Here is a 25,141-nt window from a genome sequence, read left to right as displayed (position 1 = left end):
ACTCCTGCGGAGGGTATTACAATTTTGTAACACATTGAAGTCATCTCTGAACCCATAATATATATATTTCCTTCATTAACATCACAAGCAGAGTCGATATAGATAGTTATATACATATATATATATATATATATATATATATATAGAGAGAGAGAGAGAGATTGAGGTTTATTAGTTGTTCTGAAATATAGTTAATGTGCCTTAATGCTGTCGCTCTTTTAATTGTACCCAAAAGTCCGCGGGTGTTATAATTAATCCATTGTTATTTTTCGTTAGATCAGGCAGTGAGTCCCCCGGCGCCAAAGTGTAGTCAAAATTCTGTAACATGGCCGTGGTTACCAGGAAGATCATGTTCCGTGCGAAAGTCTCGCCGGCGCATATACGTTTGCCGGCTCCGAATGGCAATGAGACGTCCAGCTTGAGGCTCAATTTGCCATCGGCGTCCAGGAAGCGTTCGGGCCGGAAATTTTCAGGATCCGACCAGATGCGTTTGTCCGTGTGTAGGGCATATAGACTAGGTATGATTATGGTGTCCTTTAAATTAGATTCTAATTCAATTATTAAATTAAAAAGAACGTTATTCTTGGCTTAACCTTGGGTATGTGATAGCCCATTAGTTCTGTGTCGACGAGGGACTTGTGTGGTACATCCGATGGTACCAGAGTCTCGATGCGCAGATTTTCACGGATAGTGGCTTCCGTAAAGGGCATATTCTTTCGATCCTCTAACGTGGGTAGCCGACCACCACCCACAACCTCATCTATCTCTGACTGTATCCGCTTGGCGACATCGGGATAGAGCATCAAATACTGCACGAGTAGCGATATCTGGACACCAACGGCCGTAAAGGCAGGAAATGAGAAATCCACCAAGCCCATAATGAACTGCTCCCGGTTGAATCCGTACTGTTCGGGGAGACCCTTTCTCATCTCAGCTATATACAGATCCAAAAAGTTACGCTCACAGCCATCTTCGTAGGTATTAATATAACGGTCGATGAACTCTGCGAAGTATTTGTGAACAAATAAGTTTGATTCTTTTAATTTATTATATCCGCTTGTCTCGGGCCAAATAAAACGTATCCATGGAATTATGCTTAGCATACGGCCGTAGTCATCGGCATTGCGCTGGAACTGTAAGCCAAACTGAACAAGCTTCACTAACTTGGCCATTTCGGGACGTGGGAGTCGCTCGTTGTACACAATCTGAAAGTGACTGTTTGCCGAGAAGGGATTGAAGAATAAGGGTAGCTGCACCCGATAACCGCCAGGCTTGACTAAGAGATGCTCGTGTTCATATCGCGGACCATTGCGGATTAGATCGAGCATATCGGTTATCTCTTCCTGAATGATCAGTTCTAGCTGTTCGAATCGACGACCGAATCCAAAATCTCTCAGGTAGCGAAGGATAAACCGACGTTGTTCCTTCCACAGCACTCCCTCTTGAAAGAATATACCTAAGAATAATTTAAAAAAAAAATTTGTCATCTTAAATTAGTTTTATAATTTAATTAATTGAAATGCTTAGCACCTGATAGTGGTCAAGATTATGTGTAATAAGAAATGTTATTTTTTTAATATTTCAAAATGGTTTTGATATTTTTAAAATCTAGTAGCCAACGCAAGATCTTCATAAGCAAATATCACATTGTCAGGTGTATTTAGTATGTATGAAAAATCCCACATTTCAACTTGGAAGAATATTTGTAAACACATAATGGAATCGGTGGTGGCGTCAATCGTCAATTCTCCGTCATGCTGTCTGTCCGTCTGTGCATCCGTATGAGCTATACTGCCTGACACTGTAGTGGTGTACCTATAAGCACATTAATATTAACAAACAAAAAAAAAAGAGAACAATTCGCACTGGTAACGTTTTTTGAGACGCGACTGTGACAACTGTCTGCCTGTAAGTACACATGTAAACAGCTGATCGATAATGACGAGTTGGCCGCACCATTCCCAGCCTAATTAGCAACTCTGACTCAAAGCAACTCTGCGTAGTGACGCCCATACAGTTGGTTCTGGCCAATGCCTTTGTTTTCTGCAATTGATGGCGTGCGCAACAATATTCGTATTGGAAAAGAACTTGGCTCGTTTTGTTGATATTAATTGAAAGAAATCAATACAAAAAACGGTGAAAAGTGCGTTCCCACCAATATTGGATAGAAATTGACAACTTGGGTTCGGTATGGAAAACTTATGGACACAAATTTCCAGTTGGCCCGATTAATGCAACTGACTTACTTCATACTGTAGAAGTTAAAGCAGCAGTATGTGAGCCTTTAGGGGATAAAGGAGTCGACTGTGTAAATGATGATAGTTGGCTTGCTGTATCTCTTCTTTGTTGCTATCGAGCAGCTGACAAAGACTCCATGTCTAATGCATTTAAGAACAATGCTCTCAAAGCGATGCATTCGGCAATTGTCACTTCGGCTTTCCATGAGGTGAATGATGAGATATCTCTTCGTGTAGTGGGAGATAAGCTTATTAGGGATGATGAATTCACTAAATTGGTTTGTGCCATTGACATGTTTCTAAATAGGTTTCCTAACCACCCCTTAAAGAGTCTCCGATTGGGGTCAATAATCACCCGAAACAATGGATTAACTGGTTGGTTGAACTTAGATTATCTTAGAGTTCGACTAGGAGTTGACACAATACATGATGCCATTCATTGGATATTCGTTCCGGCCGCTTGGAAGGAGATAGACCAGATGCTTAGGGATAGCGAAGAAAAATCTGATGTTTATTCTTACTTTCCTTATATGATGGGGTTGAAATTATTCAGAAAAAGCCCATATTCTGCAGAATCCAATCCTGTCACACATATGATCATTCATTCAGTAGGCAGTCTGATGGGATATGATAGATCAATCAATGCTAGGGTACCACGCAGAGAATGTCCTCTAATAACTGCAATGAATATAGCCATTATATTTTTACGATTTTCGACCCAAGACCCAAGCTTCGAAACTCCGTCTGATTGGGTCGTTTATTTGAAAGATCATGGAAACCAATTTAATCAAAAACATAGAGACTCATTGGAGCTTGCAATAAGGATACCCGTACTAATTCCGTAGGAAAATGGGTAACTAACCATCTATTGCCTAACTTGAACTTTGAATGAACCAACATGATACAACTGATGGAAGAAAAAAAAATTTATTTATGGCCTTTGTAGCATAAGTTTATTATGGAATATCATTAGATCCAAATTGAAGAAAAAGAAATTGAATGAATTATTAGTAAATAAGTAACCCTGTCAAACATGAAACTTGAAAACTAGTAATTAAGTAAAACTCCTAAAATTAATGTTTAAAATATTGGAACTAAAACCATCATTATGAAGTATATAAGGAATTAATTATGGATTAAAATAGTTTAATGAGCTCCTGAGATAAATATGGTTTTGCATCTTTAATAGGGTAAAGGCACCGAGTATTATTCTTTACAGGTTGGGCGGGTAAAAGAAGAAGAACATCAAAATATCTGTTCTTCGATCTAAATATATCATTAGTGGATTCTGTTAGCTATTCTGTCTGGATTCTGTTAGCTATTCTGTACTATTTTTTTGTTATGTGACACGGCAGCTTACTAGGTAGCAAAAGCACCCACCCCATTTTCCCTGAGCACAGTCGAAAGGCGTCGTAGGCGTCGCGTCGCCGTAGGCGTCGTAGGAGTACGCCTCCAGTTTGCTGCACACTTCAACGTGTTCGTTATAACACCCTTAAATCTAGAGCCTTGGAAACTTGGAACACATACTCAAAATTGGAATGCTACGTCCAGAGCATTGCTAGGAAATCGATCAAATCGATCATTGTACTTCAATAAAGCCACACATCTCCCAAAATTGTAAGGATACAGTCACCAAATTTTGTTGATAGGTTGTGTGTGATGTCCTTCAAAGATCGGCATATGCGACGCACATATCCAATGCAGAAAGGCCACCCGCCGAAATGGTATATTAACCGCCTTTAAGTAGCGATAAAAAATTTACGGCCACGCCGTCGTCGAAAGTGAAATGTGTAAACCGAGAAAGCCGCGTAAATTATAATTCTCAGACCACGACCAGACCCACCGCACCAAGGAAGTTCGACCCTAGAAATCGGAAATGTGCATATCTTCCCCAATTTGAAAGCTAGAGCACCCAATTTGAATGGTATATTACTGAATCTGGAAAGTGATTTTAGGACCACGCACACTCCCGCCCCTGGCAATGATAAAATCATGTATCTCCTGTAATTTATGAGCTATTGTTACCAAACTTGGAAAGTAGATTACCAAGAACGTCATCGAAAAAATGTTCTGACCGCGCCCACTTACGCTCTCAAAATGCTGTTATCAGCTGGTATTACTTATGGTATTAGATTATTTCGTCATACTGCAACGTTCTCACTTGTTTTTGAGGATTGTGTTTACCGAGAAAATCGCATGCAATTTGAGGGAAAGATTAATTCAAAAATACATCGGTGCATGGTTATTGTAATAATATTGTAAATATATTATTCAATTGATTGACACTATTCATCCGTATAAGATGATAACATATGTATTTTTCTGCGCCTATATTTAGTAATCTCTAAAATCGACTGCTAATATATGGGAGGTGAAAAAATGTATTTAGTCAGCTTGTAAAAATGTATAGCATACCTCGTATACATTTGCCTGGATCACGCATTTCGGCCAAATACAGCGAAGGTCTGCCATCGTAGTCCTGATTATTTAAGATCTGTCGCACAGCTTCTCCACTGTTGACGACGGCAACTGCAAACGGGCCCACATATAGGCCAATAATGTCGGATTTATACCACTTGCTCAATGCTATTGCTGCCTTGTGTAGATATTTGTAATTGATCAACAGCATAAAAAGATAACTTCCAAATATGGGTAAACGCGGAGGACCTGTAACGATAATTTGAAAAATCAAATTATGTTTAATTTGCGTTCGATTCGAATCGGTTGAAAGAACGAACCCGGCGGAAAACCGACAGGACGACTGTTGGCATATTTATACAATTGATATATAAATATAAACGAGCAAGCTGCCAGCAGAAGCAGAGTCAACATTTTGCACGCGTTCCGGTTTATGTTCGTAGCAAAACTGCAAATTTTTTTTCTGTCGGCGCTTATTATAGCAGAGCAGAGCCTGATAGTGTCACATTGTTCTTATTTTTCAATTAAGTTTGTGATTACGGTTTCCCAGACTGCACGTGTGTATATACATACATGTGTCGAACAGAAGAATAGTCGTACGATATTCGGGGACACTTGAAATAATATTAAATTTAACAGAGAAAATTTCCCATTGCATAAGAATAAAATATTAACTAAAATTTGAGCAAGTCTGCATATTTATGCATTCAGAAAATGCTTGCGGCTGCTGATAGAAATGATATCAATATGAGAATATATTTTCGACTATAACTTGGGTCTTTCTTATCCGATTTTGACGAAATTTGGATCGTTGATCAATATATTTTGTATTAATTAGAAGATTCTGCCTTTATTTATATCCATCGATTTACGAGAAACGGAGGCAGTTATCGATAAAAATAAAGCAAACTTGATCTGCGTCTGGTATACGAGAACCTATATTCTTTGAAGTCTCTAGATCTTATAGTCTCTGAGATCTGCGCGTTGATACAGACACACGGACGGACAGAGGGACGTGGCTATATCGACGCGGCTTTTGACCCTGATCAATAATATATACCTTATGGGGTCGGAGATCCTTCTTCTGCCTGTTACATATGTAAATTTGCATAAACTCATTATATACTTGTTATCAATTTTTAATGTTTAGTTTATTGAAAACTTTTAAATTATATTAAACTAACTATAAATATGTTTATCCATTCGCAGCTTCAAATACGTCTTAACTAATTAACCCTTCACCATATTATATATTATATTTATTAATAAGAACTCTTATCGATTATTATTTTCACAAACTTTAGTGCAGTCTGGCCTCATTTATCAATCCAAAAAAAAAAGTACAAATTATAATCAATGTTTGTATATTTCAATAAAGTTGGTCATGAACACGGTCAATCGATTAAGTTGAGTGTAAACAGGAAATTAAATTATAAGTATTTTGCCATGCAACACAACTGGCCAGACGATCTTAAAACATGATGAGATTAGCTATTGCCATATATATAATAGTAATTTAAGCAAATATGTTTGATTGATTACAATAAAAAGAATTAATTTTAATTATTTTATTCCAGTGCGTTGCAATCATCTGTGAGACGGCGGCGATATGCAACCAATTTATATAATCTGGACGTATATATAAAAAATAAGCCGATGAACTGAATCGATGCATTGCATATTATATTTTTATTTTCTATTTTCCGTAAAAATCTACAAATTTTCATTTAAAACTATTTGATCTGATGTGGAGTTACAATAATTAAATATAAAAGTAAAAGTAAGAAATAGTCGATATATACTCAGAAAAAAACCCAATTAGGCCAACAATTTTTCGTAATAAAGTAAAGCGTTAAAAAGTTTACCTTATATCTGGAAATTATTTTTGAAATTTCGAAAAAGATACATTGGAATTAACAAAAGAAAAACTCTGACTTATAGAAAGCCACAACATCTCTATTTAGAGCAAATACTTTCTGCACAAAAAGTTACACGTGGTAGCAAAAGCATGACAGACTCTGACAATGATTTTGAAGTTAAGAACTAAAATATGAAAGAAAATAGATGGATTAAAGAGCTTTAAAAGTCTTAACAGTTTTTCCAAAAGCTGGAAGCGGTTTGTGCCTTAATGCTGTCGCTCTTTTAATTGTACCCAAAAGTCCGCTGGTGTTATAATTAATCCATTGTTATTTTTCGTTAGATCAGGCAGTGAGTCACCCGGCGCCAAAGTGTAGTCAAAATTCTGTAACATGGCCGTGGTAATCAGGAAGATCATATTCCGTGCGAAAGTCTCGCCGGCGCATAGACGTTTGCCGGCTCCGAATGGCAATGAGACGTCCAGCTTGAGGCTCAATTTGCCATCGGCGTCCAGGAAGCGTTCGGGCCGGAAATTTTCAGGATCCGACCAGATGCGTTTGTCCGTGTGTAGGGCATATAGACTAGGTATGATTATGGTGTCCTTTAAATTAGATTCTAATTAAATTATTAAATTAAAAAGAACGTTATTCTTGGCTTAACCTTGGGTATGTGATAGCCCATTAGTTCTGTGTCGACGAGGGACTTGTGTGGTACATCCGATGGTACCAGAGTCTCGATGCGCAGATTTTCACGGATAGTGGCTTCCGTAAAGGGCATATTCTTTCGATCCTCTAACGTGGGTAGCCGACCACCACCCACAACCTCATCTATCTCTGACTGTATCCGCTTGGCGACATCGGGATAGAGCATCAAATACTGCACGAGTAGCGATATCTGGACACCAACGGCCGTAAAGGCAGGAAATGAAAAATCCACCAAGCCCATAATGAACTGCTCCCGGTTGAATCCGTACTGTTCGGGGAGACCCTTTCTCATCTCAGCTATATACAGATCCAAAAAGTTACGCTCACAGCCATCTTCGTAGGTATTAATATAACGGTCGATGAACTCTGCAAAGTATTTGTGAATAAACAAGCTTGCCTCTTTTAATTTATTATATCCGCTTGTCTCGGGCCAAATAAAACGTATCCACGGAATTATGCTCAGCATACGGCCGTAGTCATCGGCATTGCGCTGGAACTGTAAGCCAAACTGAACAAGCTTCACTAACTTGGCCATTTCGTGACGTGGGAGTCGCTCGTTGTACACAATGTGAAAGTGACTGTTTGCCGAGAAGGGATTGAAGAATAAGGGTAGCTGCACCCGATAACCGCCAGGCTTGACTAAGAGATGCTCGTGTTCATATCGCGGACCATTGCGGATTAGATCGAGCATATCGGTTATCTCTTCCTGAATGATCAGTTCTAGCTGTTCGAATCGACGACCGAATCCAAAATCTCGCAGGTAGCGAAGGATAAAGCGCCGTTGTTCCTTCCACAGTACTCCCTCTTGAAAGAATATACCTAGGATTTTAGTAGAAAAAAAAAACACTTTTAGTGTTTCGAATTGGTTGCATTTTTAATAATATATTTTATATATCATAACATTTTCAGAATCGTCGGCACCGGAATCTCTCAGTTATTCACTGAAAAGAAATGTAATTCTTGATGTCAAAAATGTTATAGCCCACCTCGTACACATTTGCCTGGATCACGCATTTCGGCCAAATATATCGAAGGTCTGCCATCGTAGACCTGGTTATTTAAGATCTGTCGCACAGCTTCTCCACTGTTGACGACGGCAACTGCAAAATTTCCCACATATAGGCCAATAATGTCGGATTTATACCACTTGCTCAATGTTATTGCTGCCTTGTGTAGATATTTGTAATTTATCAACAGCATAAAAAGATAACTTCCAAATATGGGGATACGCGGAGGACCTGTAACGATAATTTGAAAAATCAAATTATGTTTAATTCGCGATTCGAATCGGTTGAAAGAACGAACCCGGCGGAAAACCGACAGGACGACTGATCGCATATTTATATAATTCATATAGAAATATAAACGAGCAAGTTGCCAGCAGAAGCAGAGTTAACATATTTGCATGCGTTCCGGTTTAATTTCATGACATTACTGAACATTTATGGATTGTCGACTGCTATTATAAATCAGCAAATGATACTCATTCATCGGGTGATTCTAGAAATAATATAAATAAAACAATGAACTCAACTCGTCCGGTGGGCAGCAGACTCGATGCTCTTGAAAATATAAAATCAGTTATTGTAAACGATAAGGGATGTCAATATAGAAAAGCGAAAGCAGGCGATTACATAAAAATAAAGTATTTACAAAATAATAAATAATTTATGGACCTCAACAATTAGCTAAAAAAACCCACATAATAATAATCATTGTTATTAAATGCACACCAAATGTGAATTCTAGATTAAATCACTTTAAAATAGTGGGCATGCGACATTTTATTTATTTATAACAAAGACACTCTTCGATTGTTTTGCAATGACACTAGAACAGCAAATCTTAGAAATAATGCAAATTACGAGATAAGCTATTGCTACATTTATATTTGATTGTTTAATACTAATAATATAAGCAACTACGTCGAATTGATTGATTATGTTCAAATCATAATTAATTATTTGTGTTTGCAATCATTTGTGGGATGGCGAGGCGGTTAGGTCAATCTCAATTATTGATGAAACAGACACATTTACGTTTCCTTTGTCATTCAAGGTGGGCATTATCGCTTTGTCCATTGACAATAGCTGCTGCCATTTCTGGCTGGCACTTCCGCTGTGCGCCTGTGCCCAAAATGTGCTTAATCCTTTGAGATCGTCACCGTCGTAATCTAAGCTTATCCAGCGGCCTTCTTCCCGCAGAACAGTGACACCTTTTAGGCGTGCTGGCAATGCACTTGGGTTGATGAACGTGTTGCTTGCATCGCTCAAAGTCCGCACGCTGTACACATATAAGAGCAAAAGATAAGGCATTTAAATAATAATGTGCGCACAACGCTCAGAGAGCGATATATAGGCCAATGAGTTACGTCGACGTTTTCAGCTATATTCTTATCTGTAATTAAGAATGTGAATTGCCCATTTTTTTGTCGGCAACTCGTCTCATGAGCCAAGTGTCCGACAATCTCTCGTCTCGGTCCACAGCGCACCATGGGGCCGGTCACTATCTACTCATATGGGAGTGTTCAGAGCTTACCAGTCCATTTGCTCGATGCGCTCATCATTTGCCTTCTCCAGCTGTGCCTGCATCTCGGCATTTTTCTGCCTCTCCTCGGCCAACTTCTCGCGCACAGCCCTTGTGAATGCGGTTCGTGTGTTGATGTCCTCGCAGCGTCGGGTAATCAGTGCATTTAGCTTTTCGAATTTACGTTGCTGGAGGTCAATCGTTGTCATAAGTGCCGCTGGGCGGGACAAACAAACAATAATTATTTCAATTGTTATTTAAGCTTGTAGACGAAGATTCATTTACATACCGGAGTTGGTGTGAAATTTCGTACTCTTCTTAGCTATAGTATTCTCCAGTTTTTCCATGCGCATTTCATTTCTGAACATAGCCATGAGGCGTCTGCGTGTATCAAATTGTTCAGTCATTTTGCTTAAACACAATTTATTTATTTATTTAAAATAAAGCGCTTCGTTTACATTCCAGTTCCAGGTTTATTTGTGACGCTTCCATTAGCGCGAGTGTTGCCAGACTGTTGTTTCTAGCGCAAGAGATGAACAAAGTCGTGGTATCAGTTTATTATTATAATTATGCTTACTTGCTCACATAATACGTTGACATGCGTGTAATATTTGAAAGAGATAAGCCGCAGTTAAATTTTTCAGAAATTTATAACAAATTCAATGAATTCTTATAAGAAGTGGCGTTGCCAGATAGTTTACGGTGTTTGATTGTGTGCGCCAAGTGTGGCAGCACATATTGAAGTGACACAACTATCGTATAGTAAACGTATCGATGATTTTGGTATAATCATCGTAGAGGTAGCCGGCAAAAATTGCAGGCGAAAGAGCATCATCGAAGTTTGCAAAGAGTTGACGACAGCTAAAATTAGTTCGGTTTCACGTATATAAAATTCATGCGTTGCTTGCAAACCGCCAAGGCGATTCGCAGCATATTCCATCGTAGCTATAGCCACAGCCCTTCTGGAAAGGTAAGTACATGCATACATACGTATGTATATTACTAAGAAATATACATTGCATACACGGATGATGACGGGGGCGACAAAGAAATGTTGTTGCTACGAACAAAGCGAGCGAACGCTTGTTATTTGACATCTAAAAATAAACAAGACATTTGCATAAAAAGTCAGCGTCGCTATCTATTTCGTTCGACTGCACAAATATACATAAGTAAACGTACATCTATACAAAAATAACACAACGGCATAAAATGTACAAAGCCCCACTTGTTGGTCTACTCTTTATTTTAATTTTTTTTTGCTTGCCATAAACTACAAGGTCACGTCGCCTGGCGATGTCAATGCGCCATGGCGTTGATGACGTAGCTGACCCACACATTTTATTAGCTATGTAGTAGAAGCTTATCAGGCTGTGCCTAATACGACAGCTGCCACCCTCAAATTGTTAATTGTTATTATACGTATTTAGTTTGATTAGCCTCAGCGCTCCTATTTATTTTTGGTGTTTATAGATAAGCGTATTTGATTTATTATTATGACTAATTGTTATCAATCCCTTAGCGACAAAATGAGCATACTTAAAGCTAACGATTTTTAAATACCCTAGAAAAAGTAAAATTTGCAAATGTTCCATATTTCTTAGCTAATTTAACAAATGGTTAACAATTCAGATATTTTGTTTCATTTGTATATTTTTAATTCTAGTTTAATTATTCATTTTTGAAATCCTTCAATTTGTAATTTGAAATTTGATGTTTTTGTTTTGTTTTTTGAATAATTTTTAATAACAAATGTTTTTGAAAAAAAAAAAATTTTTTTATAGTATGACGTATTTAATCACGAAACTATTATAACCCCTTCTAAAAGTATGTTATGTATTAAGATTTAATATTGATTTGAAATTGTGGCCGCTCTGATTAGAACAGGAGTTAAATCAGTAATTCCAATCAAACTGTGTCATGTGCACAAGTTTACAGTGCAAAGTCGATTATAAGTGGCAATCTGGATTATCATAAATGCGACTAGTACACACAATTATTACCGATAAGGGGTGTTCAGGTAGCACATAGTGAAAACAAATCAAGATTAATATTCCCATTCGCATTGCAGATGGCAACGGACATCAAGTTTAATGCATCGCTCACCTGCACAGATCCGCAGGTGCAGCCGGTGCTGATCATTGGCCAGCTGCGTCATTTGAATCTGCTCAAGTTTAGCCAATTGGCTAGCAAATTGGAGCCGCGCGTCAGCGAGGAGACATTCAAGAATGCCATCGCCTGCCTGCATCCGGCGCCAACGGATAAGTGCTCGCTCTATCTGGACGTTGCCACTGTGGCAGCGTTGCCATTGAAAGCCTCGCGACATAATACTGCCTCGCGTGCTCACTCGATTACGCGCCTGGTCAAGAATCATGTGCTCAATGTGAACGAGGAGAGCGTTGTGTTGGTCTGCGAGCGTGAGAATATCTTTGCCAGTGCCTGTGCCGTTGTCCGTGCCTTTCCCCTCTACTCGCGCAAAACGGGAGCGGGCAACAGCAGCGGGAACGGTGCCAAATCTCCCTTAAGCGATGCTGGTGATGGCGAGCCCAACTGTTCAGTGGTCAATGTGGAGTTCATTGTCATTGACAAGGATGGCTGCGTTCAGGCGGATCCTCTGAGCAGGGATGAACTGAAGTGCCTGCATGAAACGGCACGTGGTATTCGTCTTGCCGCTCGCATTGTCGACACGCCCTGCAACGAGATGAACGTGGATCACTTCGTTAAGAATGTGACCGAATTTGCCAATGAATTGTCGCTGCAGCCACAGATAATACGTGGGGAAGAGCTGCAGCAGCGTGGCTTTGGCGGCATCTATGGCGTTGGCAAGGCGGCCGATGTGCCGCCAGCTTTGGTGGTGCTCTCCCACGAGCCGAAGGGTGCACAGGAAACGATTGCGCTGGTGGGCAAGGGCATTGTCTATGACACCGGTGGCCTGAGCATCAAGGGCAAAACAGCCATGCCGGGCATGAAGCGTGATTGTGGCGGTGCTGCTGCCATTCTCGGCGCCTTCTATGTGGCCGTCAAGTGTGGCTTCAAGGATAATCTGCACGCCGTCTTCTGCCTGGCCGAGAACTCGGTGGGCCCCAATGCGACCCGGTAAGTGAAACCGTCATAAATGTTGTCCTCATCGATAACTTGGATTTATTTGTCGCGCAGTCCCGATGACATACACACGCTGTACTCCGGCCGTACAGTGGAAATAAACAATACGGATGCTGAGGGTCGTTTGGTGCTCGCCGATGGCGTTTGCTTTGCCAACAAGGATCTCAAGGCGAACATTATACTCGATATGGCCACACTGACGGGTGCACAAGTGAGTGAAAATTAGTTTTGACTGGCACTGCACGATATTTAAGCATCGTTTGGCAGATTAATCTACATAGTTCAAAATCAATTTACTTTGATTTTACTTTTAATTTAATTGCCTTTATCATCCATTTTGTAATCTATGCTGCTCTGTCTCTCCAAAGCACTCAACTTGGTTCTTGACAGTTTCATTTAACTGTAGCTGCTTGGCTGATGCTGCAAAGTATTTTATTTGCTTTCAGCTCTTTCTTATTTTAGCTCATCTCGGCTTTGAGCTCTTCTTCATGCTATCAATATTTTATGAAATTTCCCAGTCCTTTGCCCAAAATGGTTTCTATTTGTGACGAATTGCTTACCCCGTGTCCGAGCAGAGCGTTTTTCAATTTTTCTTAAATGTAAAATTTATGCCACGCTTTATAAAAGTCACGAGGTTAATTGGCAAAAATAAATTGCAAATTTGTTTTTTTCGGCGGCAGATGCAGAAGCAGAAGCAGCATCAACAGTAGGAGGCAGTAGCAAGCAGTAGCAGAGCAGCAGAGGAGAAGCAGTCGACGCGGTTGCACATCTGCAACAATAAAGGCTACGAGGCAAACCCGATTTGTGGTTGTTGGTGGCTGGTTGGGTGTGTTCTGTTGCTGGTGTCTGCGAATGCAGTGGGAGGCATTGCTGCGATGGGACACAATTACCATAAATCTTGGATGCAATTTGCTTAAAATATGATGCCAATTTGCGTTATTTGTGGTTCGATGGGAAATAAATCGAAACTGTTTCTCGTTACAAACAGGACAAGCAAAAAATGGCTGAGCACTCATGTCCTCGTGTAAGCAGCAGTAAAAAACGACACAATTTTGCTAACCAAAACTAGAATCTGGTCAACATTTCAATTTTTGCTAAAATTGTTTAGAATTTGTTGTGACGCTTGTTGCGTTTAATTTCATTACACACTCTGCTAACAATCAAACACACACACACACACAAGTGCATATAAAAATTGCGAAACACTCTTGCAACATGCAATAATATTAATTGCCAACATCGGCGCAACTACACCAACAAAAGCAACAACAAACAACGAGCTACCAACAATGGCAAGAACTAGTGAAACTGTATAAATTGCGTCTAGAAAATACCCTTCACACAGTTGGCGCTATTGTTTCTTTAATAAATGATTGTGATTTTCATAACTGAAATAACAGAACTCGAAAAGACCTGTGGCATGCAACCATTTTGAAACAAATTCATTCCAAATATATTATGGTAATAAATTGATATAATGGAAAAGTAATTTATCTCGTTCTTAAACAAATTTTGTCGTACATTTATTGTTTAAATATTAGTTATTTTAATGTTCTTAAATTTGCATTGATTAATAGAAACCAAAGGCAATTTTTAGCCTCGAGTTTGGAAAATAGGTGTTAAAGCTTCTTAGAGGTCATTTGAATATTTTGAAATAAGGCCAGCTAAAAAGTACTTAAAGTAGGTCAAACTTATCAACTATATTAGTTTAACTGAATTTAAAAATGGAAAAATCCTTTCAACTATTTCAATTGCTCGAAATTTGAAAGGGCATTTGTAAAGCGACCAACGAGCAAAAACGAGCACTTTTGTGCTTTACATTTTATGTAGCCAAGGCTTGTTTCACCAAATGTTGTTATAGTTGCTGTTGTTGTGCTTGTGTGTGTGTGTGTGTTTTTTGCTTTCATTTGTCTAGCTGTAGTTTAACAGTGCTCGACTGCCCCCTGTTGCTGCTGCCTCTGCTCGTATTCCTGTTCCTGCAACTGCGACTGGTCCTGCTCTGATGCTGTTTGGGGTGTTGCTTGTGCTAAATAACCTTGCACCTTTTTATTGCTGGTCGCGTCGGAAACTTGCAATTTTTGGCAGGCAACCATGCATCGTCGCTCCACTTCCCTGCACTTTTTTCTCTTAGATTCTCTATAGCTCTCTCTCTCTCTCTCTCTCTGTTTGTCTCCCTCTAGCAGTCTCTCTGTCTCTGTCCATAGTGCAAACCATGTTGGCACCTTAACGATAGTTACTGTACAGTTTTATTGTTAGCCTTCACTTGAATATTGCATGTTTTCTATCAGTTCAGATGGTCGCCCATTAAAGCGATATGTTTCACCCATTTCGTGCCACATATCTCTGCATACATATTTAATTGTTTTGTACTTGTTGTTGTTTTTGTGTCTTGCAGGGTGTTGCAACAGGCAAATATCATGGCGCCATATTGACAAACTCGGAGCATTGGGAATCGAAGGCATTGCAAGCCGGTCGCAAATCCGGCGATTTATTGGCGCCCATTATTTATTGTCCTGAATTGCATTTCTCCGAATTTGCATCGGCCATTGCTGATATGAAAAACTCTGTGGCGGTAAGTACCCAAAAAATAATCTTAACAAATTAAAGTGCATACATTAAAAAAATACACACAAACTTTTATATCTTTAATCTGTCGGAATCTAAGATCTATACTCTGTCTAAATAGTCGCCAATTTTCCTTGGCTACTTCATTTCACTACGGAAAAAGTGACAAAAATAACAGAAAGTGTTTTCTGTTTTGAATCTTTCTTATAAAGTTAGTCACAAACAAAATAAGTTTAACGCTTTTTTTTTATGTTTTCTAGCTCATTAACCCTAGATTGTCTCAATTTATTTTCGAGCTTATCTAGAAATGTCTATAAAAAAGTCGTAAACATTTTTTAGCATCCAACATTTTTTTTTGGTATTTCAAATCTCCCGGTAACAACACGACAATAATATTTATTTTCAACTGCGACCAATTTCGATATTTTTTTTATTACTCTGAAACTTGGAATTTTTTTTGTAAAAAAATAATATACTCGTATGTGAATTTGTGTTTAAATTGTCAAAAGAGAAGGCAAAAAGACTATGAATCAGTTAGTATATATTTATTTATTTTTATTTTATTTATTGACACTGCAAACTCAGTAATCTTTAATTTGATATTGATATGCCTTATTCATTTCTTTCGTTTTATTTGTGCATTTTGTGCTTCATTTATTAAGACTCTATTTACTCTCCTTCAATATTCGTAAAATAAAAAGAAAATTATCTAAGGATATATTTATTGCTCATCTAAAATGCACACATGCTGGCAAACACACAACATTTTTTGTTTCTTTTGCAGAAATGTGTAATACAGTTTTTTAATTAACTTTATCATGGTCAGTCGATGTTTATTCTCCGATTTTTTATTATTTTTTACCGCCGCATTGTTGCGAAAAATGATGGACGTCATGTTCGGTTTAAAGATTGATTAGTATTACAGTGATTTATGCCAGTCTGCATACACAAACACATACACAACACACACTCGCAGACACACTCACACTTACACACATGCTCCAATTCCAGCTCCAACATGTATCAAAAACTTTGGCGTTCAATCTACGCTAGCAGGCACTTGATAAAAGTAATGGTTTGCATTGGGGAATGGGGTTGCGGTGGGTGGTTGGGTTGTTGGGTTGGTTGGATGGTGGTCAAAACTGGTAGCTGTTGTGCGTGGGCCCCCAAGCTACACCCGGACAGAGCAAGCAAATCGAGTTACCTTATTGTACGTCTAAAACGCTTCGGATCAATGGTCATTCATCATTGTCACGCCATGGGCGACTGTCGGAAAACCCGGTTGCCCTGTGCCACGTTTCTTGTTACTCGTCATTCGTGCACCGGCTGGGTGCGTAGGTGCCACAGAGGTCAAGTGGCGTGGCAGCTATGGCCTGCCTCTGTCTCTGCCTTTGGCCATTATACCCCGCTCCCACCCTCCAGTTCGCCAGTCGCATCTGCCTATCACCTGCCTTGGCTCTTTGATTTTTCGTTCGCGTTCGTTGTTTGTGTCTCCAGTGGCAAAAAAAAAAACAAGCAACTGCCAGTAACGTAGTACCCACCTCCCACCCATCCCCAAAGCAGCCACACGACTGCCCAGTAACGCCCTTGTCTGCATTTGATGCAACATCAGCTCACTTTGTCAATGTGCCTGTGATAAAGTGATTTAAACTCAAAACGCATTCAACGTTAAATGCAAAAAAGTCAAATCAGGACCACAAGCAAGAAAAACCAGACAGAACAGAGCTATCCATGGGCAAGACGAAGATTACATTCCCTTCTGAATATATTTGTCTATAAAAAAATATCTTTAACATAATACAATGTAATGTGATCGATCAGAACTATGTCAGCTTTAGCATAATACAATATAAGTTTTTTAACGATCCTAAATAAAACAACTTTGTGATACTTTTTATAACCCTTCAATTTGGATTATTTACTTACTTGAGCTCAATATAGAGCTTGTTTAGATGGTGACTTATAGGGGGAATAGAGATTTTGGCCAATTCAATTTTTTGTGGCAAAATGAAGTCAACTTCCCTCTGATAGAGTATACAAATTACAATCTATTTTTTTCTTTCTACGAATGCTAACAGCCAAATTTTCACGAGTTGCGTTCAAATTACATGAGTTTTTTGCGCTTTTGCCGCTCGACGCTAGTTTCACCCGCTAAATGGACGGATTATGAATGTTGTTGGCGGCACTTTTCGAGGCAGCTTTGTTTTGGTTTTTTGTTTTTTTTTTTTGTACCCCCAACATCCTGTTTTTGGCTGGCTCATTTTGACGAGCATTTGGTGCCAGGTTGTGTTTTTTTTTTTGTTTGTTTTGGTTAGCTAGCATGGGTGTGGATTGTCCATTAGTCTGGCTTTTAAGTAACTGACTGCAATTTGTTGTGCGTCGTTTGTGATTTGTGTTTTGTTCTGTGTGTGTGTCAGTCAATCATTAGCCTTGTCGTGGTTGCGGTTAACACGATGAGCAACCGCGTATCTATATTTTTAAATAGAAATTTAATGCAAATTCAAGGGAATTTTCACAGCTGTGGATTATGTGTTGTGATAGAAGAGCAAAAAATTGATCAAAATAGCGTTTAAATTGTTATTGGACTACGAGGACTGCAGATAATATGATAATATGTACTTTGGTTTTAAGTGAGCAAATTCAAAGAAAATTCTCAAACTGGTATTTTATTGATTTTAGTTTGCAGGGAACGGGATCAGTTATTAAAAAACGAGAATTTTATGCTCTCTAGATCTTATTGTCTATGAGATCCACGCTTTCATACCGACGGACAGAAGGCAATGGTTTATTGACTAGGCTGTTGATCCTGCCTGTTATATACTTTTGCACATCACTTTTTTATCCATTTTTACTGCGTTTAGGGTATACAGATATAATACGTTTTTCCTTAGTAGGCAAACTAAAAATAAATTTAAAAAATTCTACGGGAATATATTTTTTTTGATGACGTAATATTCTTTTCATTAAATAGTTCGCAATAAAAAAATCACCAAACACGACTTGTGTATCATAAAAACCTTAACTAAGACTAACCGCAAAAGCAAGAAGTAGAACAATAAAATTATTTAAACGTTTCAAATTATTTCACAATTTTGAGGCAACAACGAAAGCATCGAGAGAATCAACGTTCGCATCCGTCGGCAAAGTTCCTCAAATTTTATGGCTGTGAAATTTTACCAGTGTTGGTAATTGATTTTTATGTTAAATCGTAAAATTCTGCTCGTCCACAGGACAGAGGACATAGCATGAATTTTAGATAAACCCAACCAGGGAGCAAAAGCAACGTGTTGCGGCTTTTGTCTTTTGTGTGGATCATGCGGCGTATGCGTAATTGCTTTCATTGTTTTTAATACTCAAACAAAGCCCATTTGATCATAAAATGCATGGCAACGTAAATAAAAATCCATCCATCGTCTCCTTTAAGTATTATAAAAAAAGTATTTATTTAATATGCATAACTTTCGCAGAAGCTGTGGAGTAATGGATAGTTTTATGCATAATTTAAGTAATCAGGTCAGATTATGGTTATTATATAACCTGTTGCCAGTGTAATTTGTAGCAAAAAGAGTATTTAATGAAGGCTTTTTCCCAGGATAACTGCTCCCACTTATTGTTTTTGTTTTTTTGTTTTTTGTTTTTCTCTTTCTTTCTTTCTTTCTTATGTTTTGTTGATTTTTTCGTTTGCCTGAATCGCAGTTGGTAAATTTTTATTAAGCGGTAACATTTTAAATTCAATTGTACGGCGACTTTTTACGCTTTTTTATGAATTAAATTGAACTTTTTATGTGGAAAAGTTTTTTATGTGTTCGTGTATTTTTATACACTTTTACGCAGCGACCTCAAGGCGCCAAATATGGTTTTTGTTTTTGTGCTCTTGATTAAATAATGCCAACAGTTTATAAATAATGCTCGAGCTTAGTGCTTCAGTGCTTTAAATGTAGATTTCAACTAAGTAAGTCAACCGTAAGTCACGTAATTTGCGCAATGCCCCGCGATTTCCGTTGCCTACTTACGGGCGGGGGTAAGAGACCGGCGACTACTCAGCAACTCCGGCGACTTTGTTAACACAAATCTTTCCGCTTGTTATGTGTCGGTTTCCGATCAACTTTTGCACGTCTCTTAGGCAAGAAAAAAAATAAAATATATATAAACTTAATAGGAGAGCGGAGATGAGAATGAAAATAAACCCGGCCGCCGTTTGCATTGACTGTTTCTAATATTTTCCTTTTGCTCTTTTGCCTGGCTGGCCCTGAAGCACAAACTTTTTAAAGCGCTGCTGTGACATCAGGGGAAAATTGAATAAAAAACGGTTCTCACATTCAGCCCGCTGCTTTGCTGTGCTGTGCTGTGCTGTGCTGCTGTGCTCAGACATCGATTTAGTCTCTGCAAAATCTGTGTTATGCCGTCTCACGCCCATTGAATGAATGTGTAATTGATACTGAATACAGTCGGCAGTCAAAGGCATCCAATATATTGATGCCCGGAGGCAGCGAGAGACTCCTTGGGGCGGGTTCAGGACGCACGATGCGCCACTTGAAAAGTGTGGCGTGGCAAGTGGTACGCCTGTCATTGATGTAATCTTCTTCAAGCACACTGCTTATCTTAAGTCGGGCTGCTTTCAAGATTTAACGAACCCTTTAATGTGGGCGCACATTTTTTAAATCACTACATAAACTGTTCTCTCCTTTTTTTTTGTGTGTGCATTTAAAGAAAGATTAGTGCGAGAAAACAAATTAAAATTGCAGTCCACTAATTATAATTCTTTTCATTACCAAACCAATACGCTTCGGCTATTTCTTCATTTATTAATTCGCTTTCGTACTGAGTTTCTTTTCGTTTTCATTTTTTCACTCTTTGTTTTGCGGTTTGTTTAAGTTGTCTGTTCGCTTGTGTCACTGAGAACAAAAAATGTAAACAATTTTGCTTGGAAAATAATTAAAATACAATTAAACTGTCAGCAATCAAGTAAATAAGTTCTACAATTAAAATCTATAACGGTTTACATTGTGTTAGTATTGAAAATGTTTGCATTTTATTTACGAAAAATTAACATCGATTTTGAAGTTAGGAATGATTTTTGAATGATAGAAGTGTACCTTAAATGTGGGTAGGAATTTGAAAGTAGGTATGGTTACTACCTATATAAAAATTGGTTAAATAAGATATAGTTTTATGCGAAATATGTAAATTCTTTAAGTATATACATTCCATAAACTATACCCATTCTTGAAGAAGACGCAGCATCCTAGGGGTGCATGGTTCGAGTTTTAGAGACATAGAAGACCTGAACCCAACAAAGATCCTCACTGTTTGTGCGGGAGCTGGGGCTGATGGAAGAGCTATAGGCTTAGAAGGGGGCACAAATAGATCAAATAGGTCGCGGTGCAATTCCCCTCCCCCAATAATAATAAATATCCATTCTTGATTAGAATGAACACGCAAATTGCAGAGACATAAGAGCTAAAGGCATAAAATTTCCTTATTCTTATATTGATATTCGATCTGAATGGATTTACAAATCCGAAACTTTGATGCTGAAATGATTATTTTGAGCTGCCTGAATCTAATACAAATGCGGTCTTCAATTAGCAACATTTAAGTGAAGTTAAATTGAGTATCTAATTATAGGCGTCAAGTTTCGAATGATAGTTGTGGCTGTTGCTTGTCGTTAATGCATGCAGCGTAGTGCGATAATTTTGACTGCTAATTAAAATGCACGTTAATCGTAAATGGAATGCGTCGCTTTCAACGGCGGATAGCATCAAATCAAAAATTGGCATCGTTTCTGGTATGTGACACACGTGGCATTTGGCAGCACTGATGGCTATGGCTATGGATGTGGGGCATGCGACATAGAATCAAGGGGGACAGGGGATCTTGGGCGTTTTGGGGTTGGTCACGTAGTTAACCGCAATTAGTCGTCGTCGACCCGTTGTTCAAACTTGATATGTGGTGTCTGTGTGTGGCTGTGTGTTGTGTGGTTGTGTGTGTGTGTGTGTGTGGCTGTGTGTTGTGTGGTTGTGTGTGTGTGTGTGTGTGTGTGTGCGCGTTTGGCTATTTACAAAAGGTTCGCACAATCAATGCGTTGCGTAATGCAATCAATGCTAATGACATTATGTTGACAAATGTTTGCCATTATTGATGAAAGCGCACGGGCCAAATTGACAGTCGGTTGACTGAACTGATTCCATCTCAGCCGTGTTGCCATAGACAATGAGAGTGCGTGTGCCTCAAACACCTGACCATCAACCAAAATAAACCAACTGGTAGCATTTAATTAAAATCACATTCCATTGGACAAAACGCAAACTTTGTAAAACATTTGATATTTGGTGTAACAAATTGTCGAGTTGTGCGAGTTGAATTTTGATAACTACACAGTTCTAGTTAAGCCACGTCGAAAGTTAGCTACATTTTACACAACTATTTTTATTTATTTAATTATTATTACACTTAAAATTTGTTAACAACATCTCGATTAGATTTTAAAACTAACAAATCCGATTGCTCTCACATGCCACAGTTGTGCACCAAATACTCTTTGCGGAGTTATTGGTTTTTAGTAGTTTTTGGGGGCAAATGAAACAAAACTCAAATTTGATCAGAAAGTCAGCGAAAGTTTGTTGTTAAGGACACAAGACCACCGAAAGCAACTAAAATATCAATAATGATAACAATACCAACAACAACAACAACAACAACAATAGAACAACTAGTGCAGTAACAACAAAAAAAAAAAAAACAAAACCAGAAGCAACGTGAATCGTTGTCTTCAATGGACTTCTAACTTCCGCTTCATAACGGAAGACTTTTCGTGTTGCCTGTATTTATATGCTTGTGGCTTGTTATTCGAGTTCTATGTGTGTGTGTGTGTGTGTGTGTGTGTGCGTCATTTTCATCATGGGGTATCACGCGTTGTCATGCAGGCATTTGCTGTTGTTTTTGTTGTTGTTGTTTTTGTTCCGCTGGATGTCCTGACTGCTCCTGCTCCTGAGCTCTGCTCGTTGGATGAGTTCTTTTTGGCCAGCAGTCAAGCAAGCCCTTCTATAAGTAGATGTATGTGTATTAGTTTATTTTATATGTGTGTGTGTGCTGCTCAGCACAGTGGGTCAGAAACTCATATTTTGTCTCGTAGTTGCAAGTAAAACAAATCCATGCATCTAATTTATTGCATTGCAAAGTTTTTACGAAAATTAACCATTTTTTTTTTGTATCTCAAACTAAAGCAATTTGATCAGTAATTATATATAAATCATAAGTAAAATTATAATTATGAAAAGGGTAGAACAGTTGCAGCAGGCAAAAGGATACAGCTCTGACCTCATATACTCTTGATCAGGATCAACATCCGAGTCGATATAGCCATGCCCGACTGTCTGTGTATGAACAAAGAATCTTTTTTAGTGATAAAATTACAATAATATATTTAACATCTGAGTTCAGGGTATCTCATAGGTGGGCTCTCTCTCTCAACTGCAGCATCCTTAATCATTTTTGATAATGCCTATCAGAATATTTATTAATCTATATTATGGCATTTATAATGCTTATGTGCGTCTATAAGTAAATTCAACTGAAATAACTCTTAAGAACTTTATGGCTCAAATCTTTTAGTACAGCACATATCGACTTTATTACTTCCATTGCAGTGAGTTAAAAAATATGCAATTTGGCCACTGTTATATTTTTACCATTCAAGCGTTGTAATTTCCGTTCAATTTAGTATAGCGACAGTTTCCGGTACTGGGTAACTGCCATTGCAAGGCACACATAATTTGAGCATTAGCACATAGTCATGTATATATTTATATTCTCATATATATATATATATATGTGTCATGTAGGAATATATATCTATCCATATATCTTTCATGTTCATAGCTGTTCTGCACTGCAGGGTACTTTTTAATATCAAAGATGCAACGAAGTTTTACTTGTTGCATTTTTATGGTGTCTTTTTTTAGTATACCCTAGGGCTTAAGCATGACTAAAACAAGTATACTTCTTTTTGATGCCCTGTTAAATATTTGCAGTGAGAGTTCAAGTAATGCAATTTTTATTACGGTTTGACCTCTTCAATAATAATATATATATTTGTACTCCGAACCCAAACTGTTGTATCTTCGCCAATAATTGTCCAAAGTCCGAATTTTTTCCACCATTATGAAGTCCCTTTTATATATATTGATTATGCATCAAAAGTTGAAAACACGTATTTTTGAAATGAAATCGAAAAATTTACGTTTTAAGTTTCTATTTAACAGGCAGAAGCAAACACCTCCAACCACCTCAATATAAATTACTGTTCAGGTGAAACAGCCATGTCCGTCAATCCTTCTGAGTTCAAATTTGGAATATAAGTTCTCCTGTGCTTAATTTAATTAACTCAACTTCATTTCTTAACTCAATATCATTTTATCGACAACTGTCCCCGCTTGACGAATATATATATATATAAGAATTACCCAAGTCTAGTATATATTTAACAGCTGGGTATATCGTAGTCGACTACAGCATTCTTACTTGGTTTATTCGATGCGTTTCAATTTCCTTGTTGTTGCTCAATAAATTTGTTGTCATTTTTGTATTGCAGGATCGGCAGAATGCGCAATCCTCCTGCGCCGGCCTCTTTGTAGCCGCTCACTTGGGCTTTGACTATCCGGGCGTTTGGATGCATGTCGATATGGCCACGCCCGTGAATTGCGTAAGTAATTGTCGCAGCTAGTTTGCACACAGCATCATGCCAATATTCATTGTTTGTAAATTTTGTTTTGCAGGGCGAACGTGCCACAGGCTACGGTGTCGCGCTGCTCCTCACCCTGTTTGGCAGCCATACGAGTTGCCCCCTTTTGCAATCGATTGCGCCCACCGACGAGGAGCCGCCTTCGAAGCGTATGTGCCGCGATTAATGTTACGCACAATGGCATTGCTGGGAATCCAAGCGATTTTGCATTTCAATCAAGTTTACAAACAAACAAAACAAAAACCACACATACACTGAGAGAAAACACATATATATATATATACACACACATTTATATAGGTATATATGCAAAGATATGCATGCAATAAGTGGAAACGAAGTTCAAATGTCAATTGAATTAGCTGCATGGCAATAAAAAGAAAATTCAACGAAACACTTCAAAGCTGTCGATTAGCATTTGTCACATTAATTGTGTGTGTGGGCTTTGCTTGAGTGATTAAATTGTAAAACACACACACACACACACACACACACACATACACACACCAATACACACATGCATGCAAAATGATTGACGGCTGCCGTTGTTGTGCGCACCCCTTTGCTGTTCAATTAGACTGCTGCTGTTGTTACAGTTGTTACCTGTACCAGTGCCAGGCGCTTAAGTGGATTCATCATCATCATCATCAACTTGATGCGGCTGCAATTGTGTCGACAACAACAACCCAAAGTCAGTAACAACAACTACAACGTCAACAACAGCTAACAATACAAATTAAATTGCAACATCAGTGTGCCACGCGGCGTTGCGTCCTCGCGTCGTCGTCTTAGTTGCCTACTTTCCACTCCACTCCCACGGGCTTGTCAGCTGCCAGCGTCAGCGCGAGAGACAGATTCACAGAAACGCCCAACGCCTCTGTCTCTGGCTCTGGCTCGGTTGCTGCCCGACTCCCTTAAATTCAACTCACTGTTGCAGTTGCATTTGCTAAATTTCATTTCGTCCTACAATTTACCTTATTTCATTTCTC

At 38.6% G+C, this 25,141-nt stretch overlaps 3 protein-coding genes and 1 long non-coding RNA gene across 5 annotated transcripts; 2 read left to right on the top strand and 2 right to left on the bottom strand.

Moving 5' to 3' along the window:
- Positions 1-151: 151 nt before the first annotated feature.
- On the bottom strand, positions 152-8,615 carry LOC6563034. Its single transcript, XM_043215157.1, has 8 exons — positions 8,522-8,615; positions 8,203-8,454; positions 7,173-8,035; positions 6,782-7,113; positions 4,976-5,127; positions 4,653-4,904; positions 594-1,456; positions 152-534 (listed from the first exon to the last, which is right to left on the bottom strand). The coding sequence occupies exons 1-8, from the start codon at positions 8,613-8,615 to the stop codon at positions 202-204; spliced, it is 3,141 nt and encodes a 1,046-aa protein (XP_043071092.1). The 3' UTR covers positions 152-201.
- On the top strand, positions 1,707-3,404 carry LOC116805394. Of its 2 annotated transcripts, none has more exons than XR_004365150.1 (2): positions 1,707-1,908; positions 1,975-3,404. It is a non-coding gene; the product is annotated as an uncharacterized LOC116805394 (long non-coding RNA). The 2 variants fall into 2 exon arrangements; XR_004365151.1 differs by having other exon boundaries at positions 1,966-3,404.
- Positions 8,616-8,982: 367 nt separating the features above from the next.
- On the bottom strand, positions 8,983-10,250 carry LOC6563035 (kinetochore protein Spc25). Its single transcript, XM_001990163.2, has 3 exons — positions 10,032-10,250; positions 9,755-9,959; positions 8,983-9,499 (listed from the first exon to the last, which is right to left on the bottom strand). The coding sequence occupies exons 1-3, from the start codon at positions 10,147-10,149 to the stop codon at positions 9,193-9,195; spliced, it is 630 nt and encodes a 209-aa protein (XP_001990199.1). The 5' UTR covers positions 10,150-10,250; the 3' UTR covers positions 8,983-9,192.
- A 275-nt stretch (positions 10,251-10,525) lies between these two features.
- LOC6563036 (probable aminopeptidase NPEPL1) lies at positions 10,526-24,546 on the top strand. The gene is made up of 6 exons (XM_001990164.2): positions 10,526-10,712; positions 11,814-12,838; positions 12,899-13,055; positions 15,240-15,416; positions 24,003-24,113; positions 24,187-24,546. The coding sequence occupies exons 1-6, from the start codon at positions 10,638-10,640 to the stop codon at positions 24,316-24,318; spliced, it is 1,677 nt and encodes a 558-aa protein (XP_001990200.1). The 5' UTR covers positions 10,526-10,637; the 3' UTR covers positions 24,319-24,546.
- The last annotated feature ends 595 nt before the right edge of the window (positions 24,547-25,141 follow it).

Source organism: Drosophila grimshawi, unplaced genomic scaffold (assembly GCF_018153295.1).
Source record: "Drosophila grimshawi isolate 15287-2541.00 unplaced genomic scaffold, ASM1815329v1 contig_311, whole genome shotgun sequence".
In the NCBI taxonomy this organism is placed as follows: domain Eukaryota; kingdom Metazoa; phylum Arthropoda; class Insecta; order Diptera; family Drosophilidae; genus Drosophila; species Drosophila grimshawi.
This window is presented reverse-complemented; position numbering and strand designations above follow the sequence as displayed.

What these genes read in the sequence shown, in the direction of transcription:
- LOC6563034 (XM_043215157.1), bottom strand. Translation starts at nt 8,615, where the DNA reads ATGTTAACTCTGCTTCTGCTGGCAACTTGCTCGTTTATATTTCTATAT. An exon ending in TCCTGTCGGTTTTCCGCCGG is followed by an intron (nt 8,455 to 8,521) that starts GTTCGTTCTTTC and finishes TTATCGTTACAG; the next exon opens with GTCCTCCGCGTATCCCCATA. An exon ending in TCCAGGCAAATGTATACGAG is followed by an intron (nt 1,457 to 4,652) that starts GTATGCTATACA and finishes AATTATTCTTAG; the next exon opens with GTATATTCTTTCAAGAGGGA.
- LOC6563035 (XM_001990163.2), bottom strand. Translation starts at nt 10,149, where the DNA reads ATGACTGAACAATTTGATACACGCAGACGCCTCATGGCTATGTTCAGA. An exon ending in GAAATTTCACACCAACTCCG is followed by an intron (nt 9,960 to 10,031) that starts GTATGTAAATGA and finishes TGTCCCGCCCAG; the next exon opens with CGGCACTTATGACAACGATT. An exon ending in CGCATCGAGCAAATGGACTG is followed by an intron (nt 9,500 to 9,754) that starts GTAAGCTCTGAA and finishes ATATGTGTACAG; the next exon opens with CGTGCGGACTTTGAGCGATG.
- LOC6563036 (XM_001990164.2), top strand. Translation starts at nt 10,638, where the DNA reads ATGCGTTGCTTGCAAACCGCCAAGGCGATTCGCAGCATATTCCATCGT. An exon ending in GTGGGCCCCAATGCGACCCG is followed by an intron (nt 12,839 to 12,898) that starts GTAAGTGAAACC and finishes TTTGTCGCGCAG; the next exon opens with TCCCGATGACATACACACGC. An exon ending in TGGCCACGCCCGTGAATTGC is followed by an intron (nt 24,114 to 24,186) that starts GTAAGTAATTGT and finishes TTTGTTTTGCAG; the next exon opens with GGCGAACGTGCCACAGGCTA.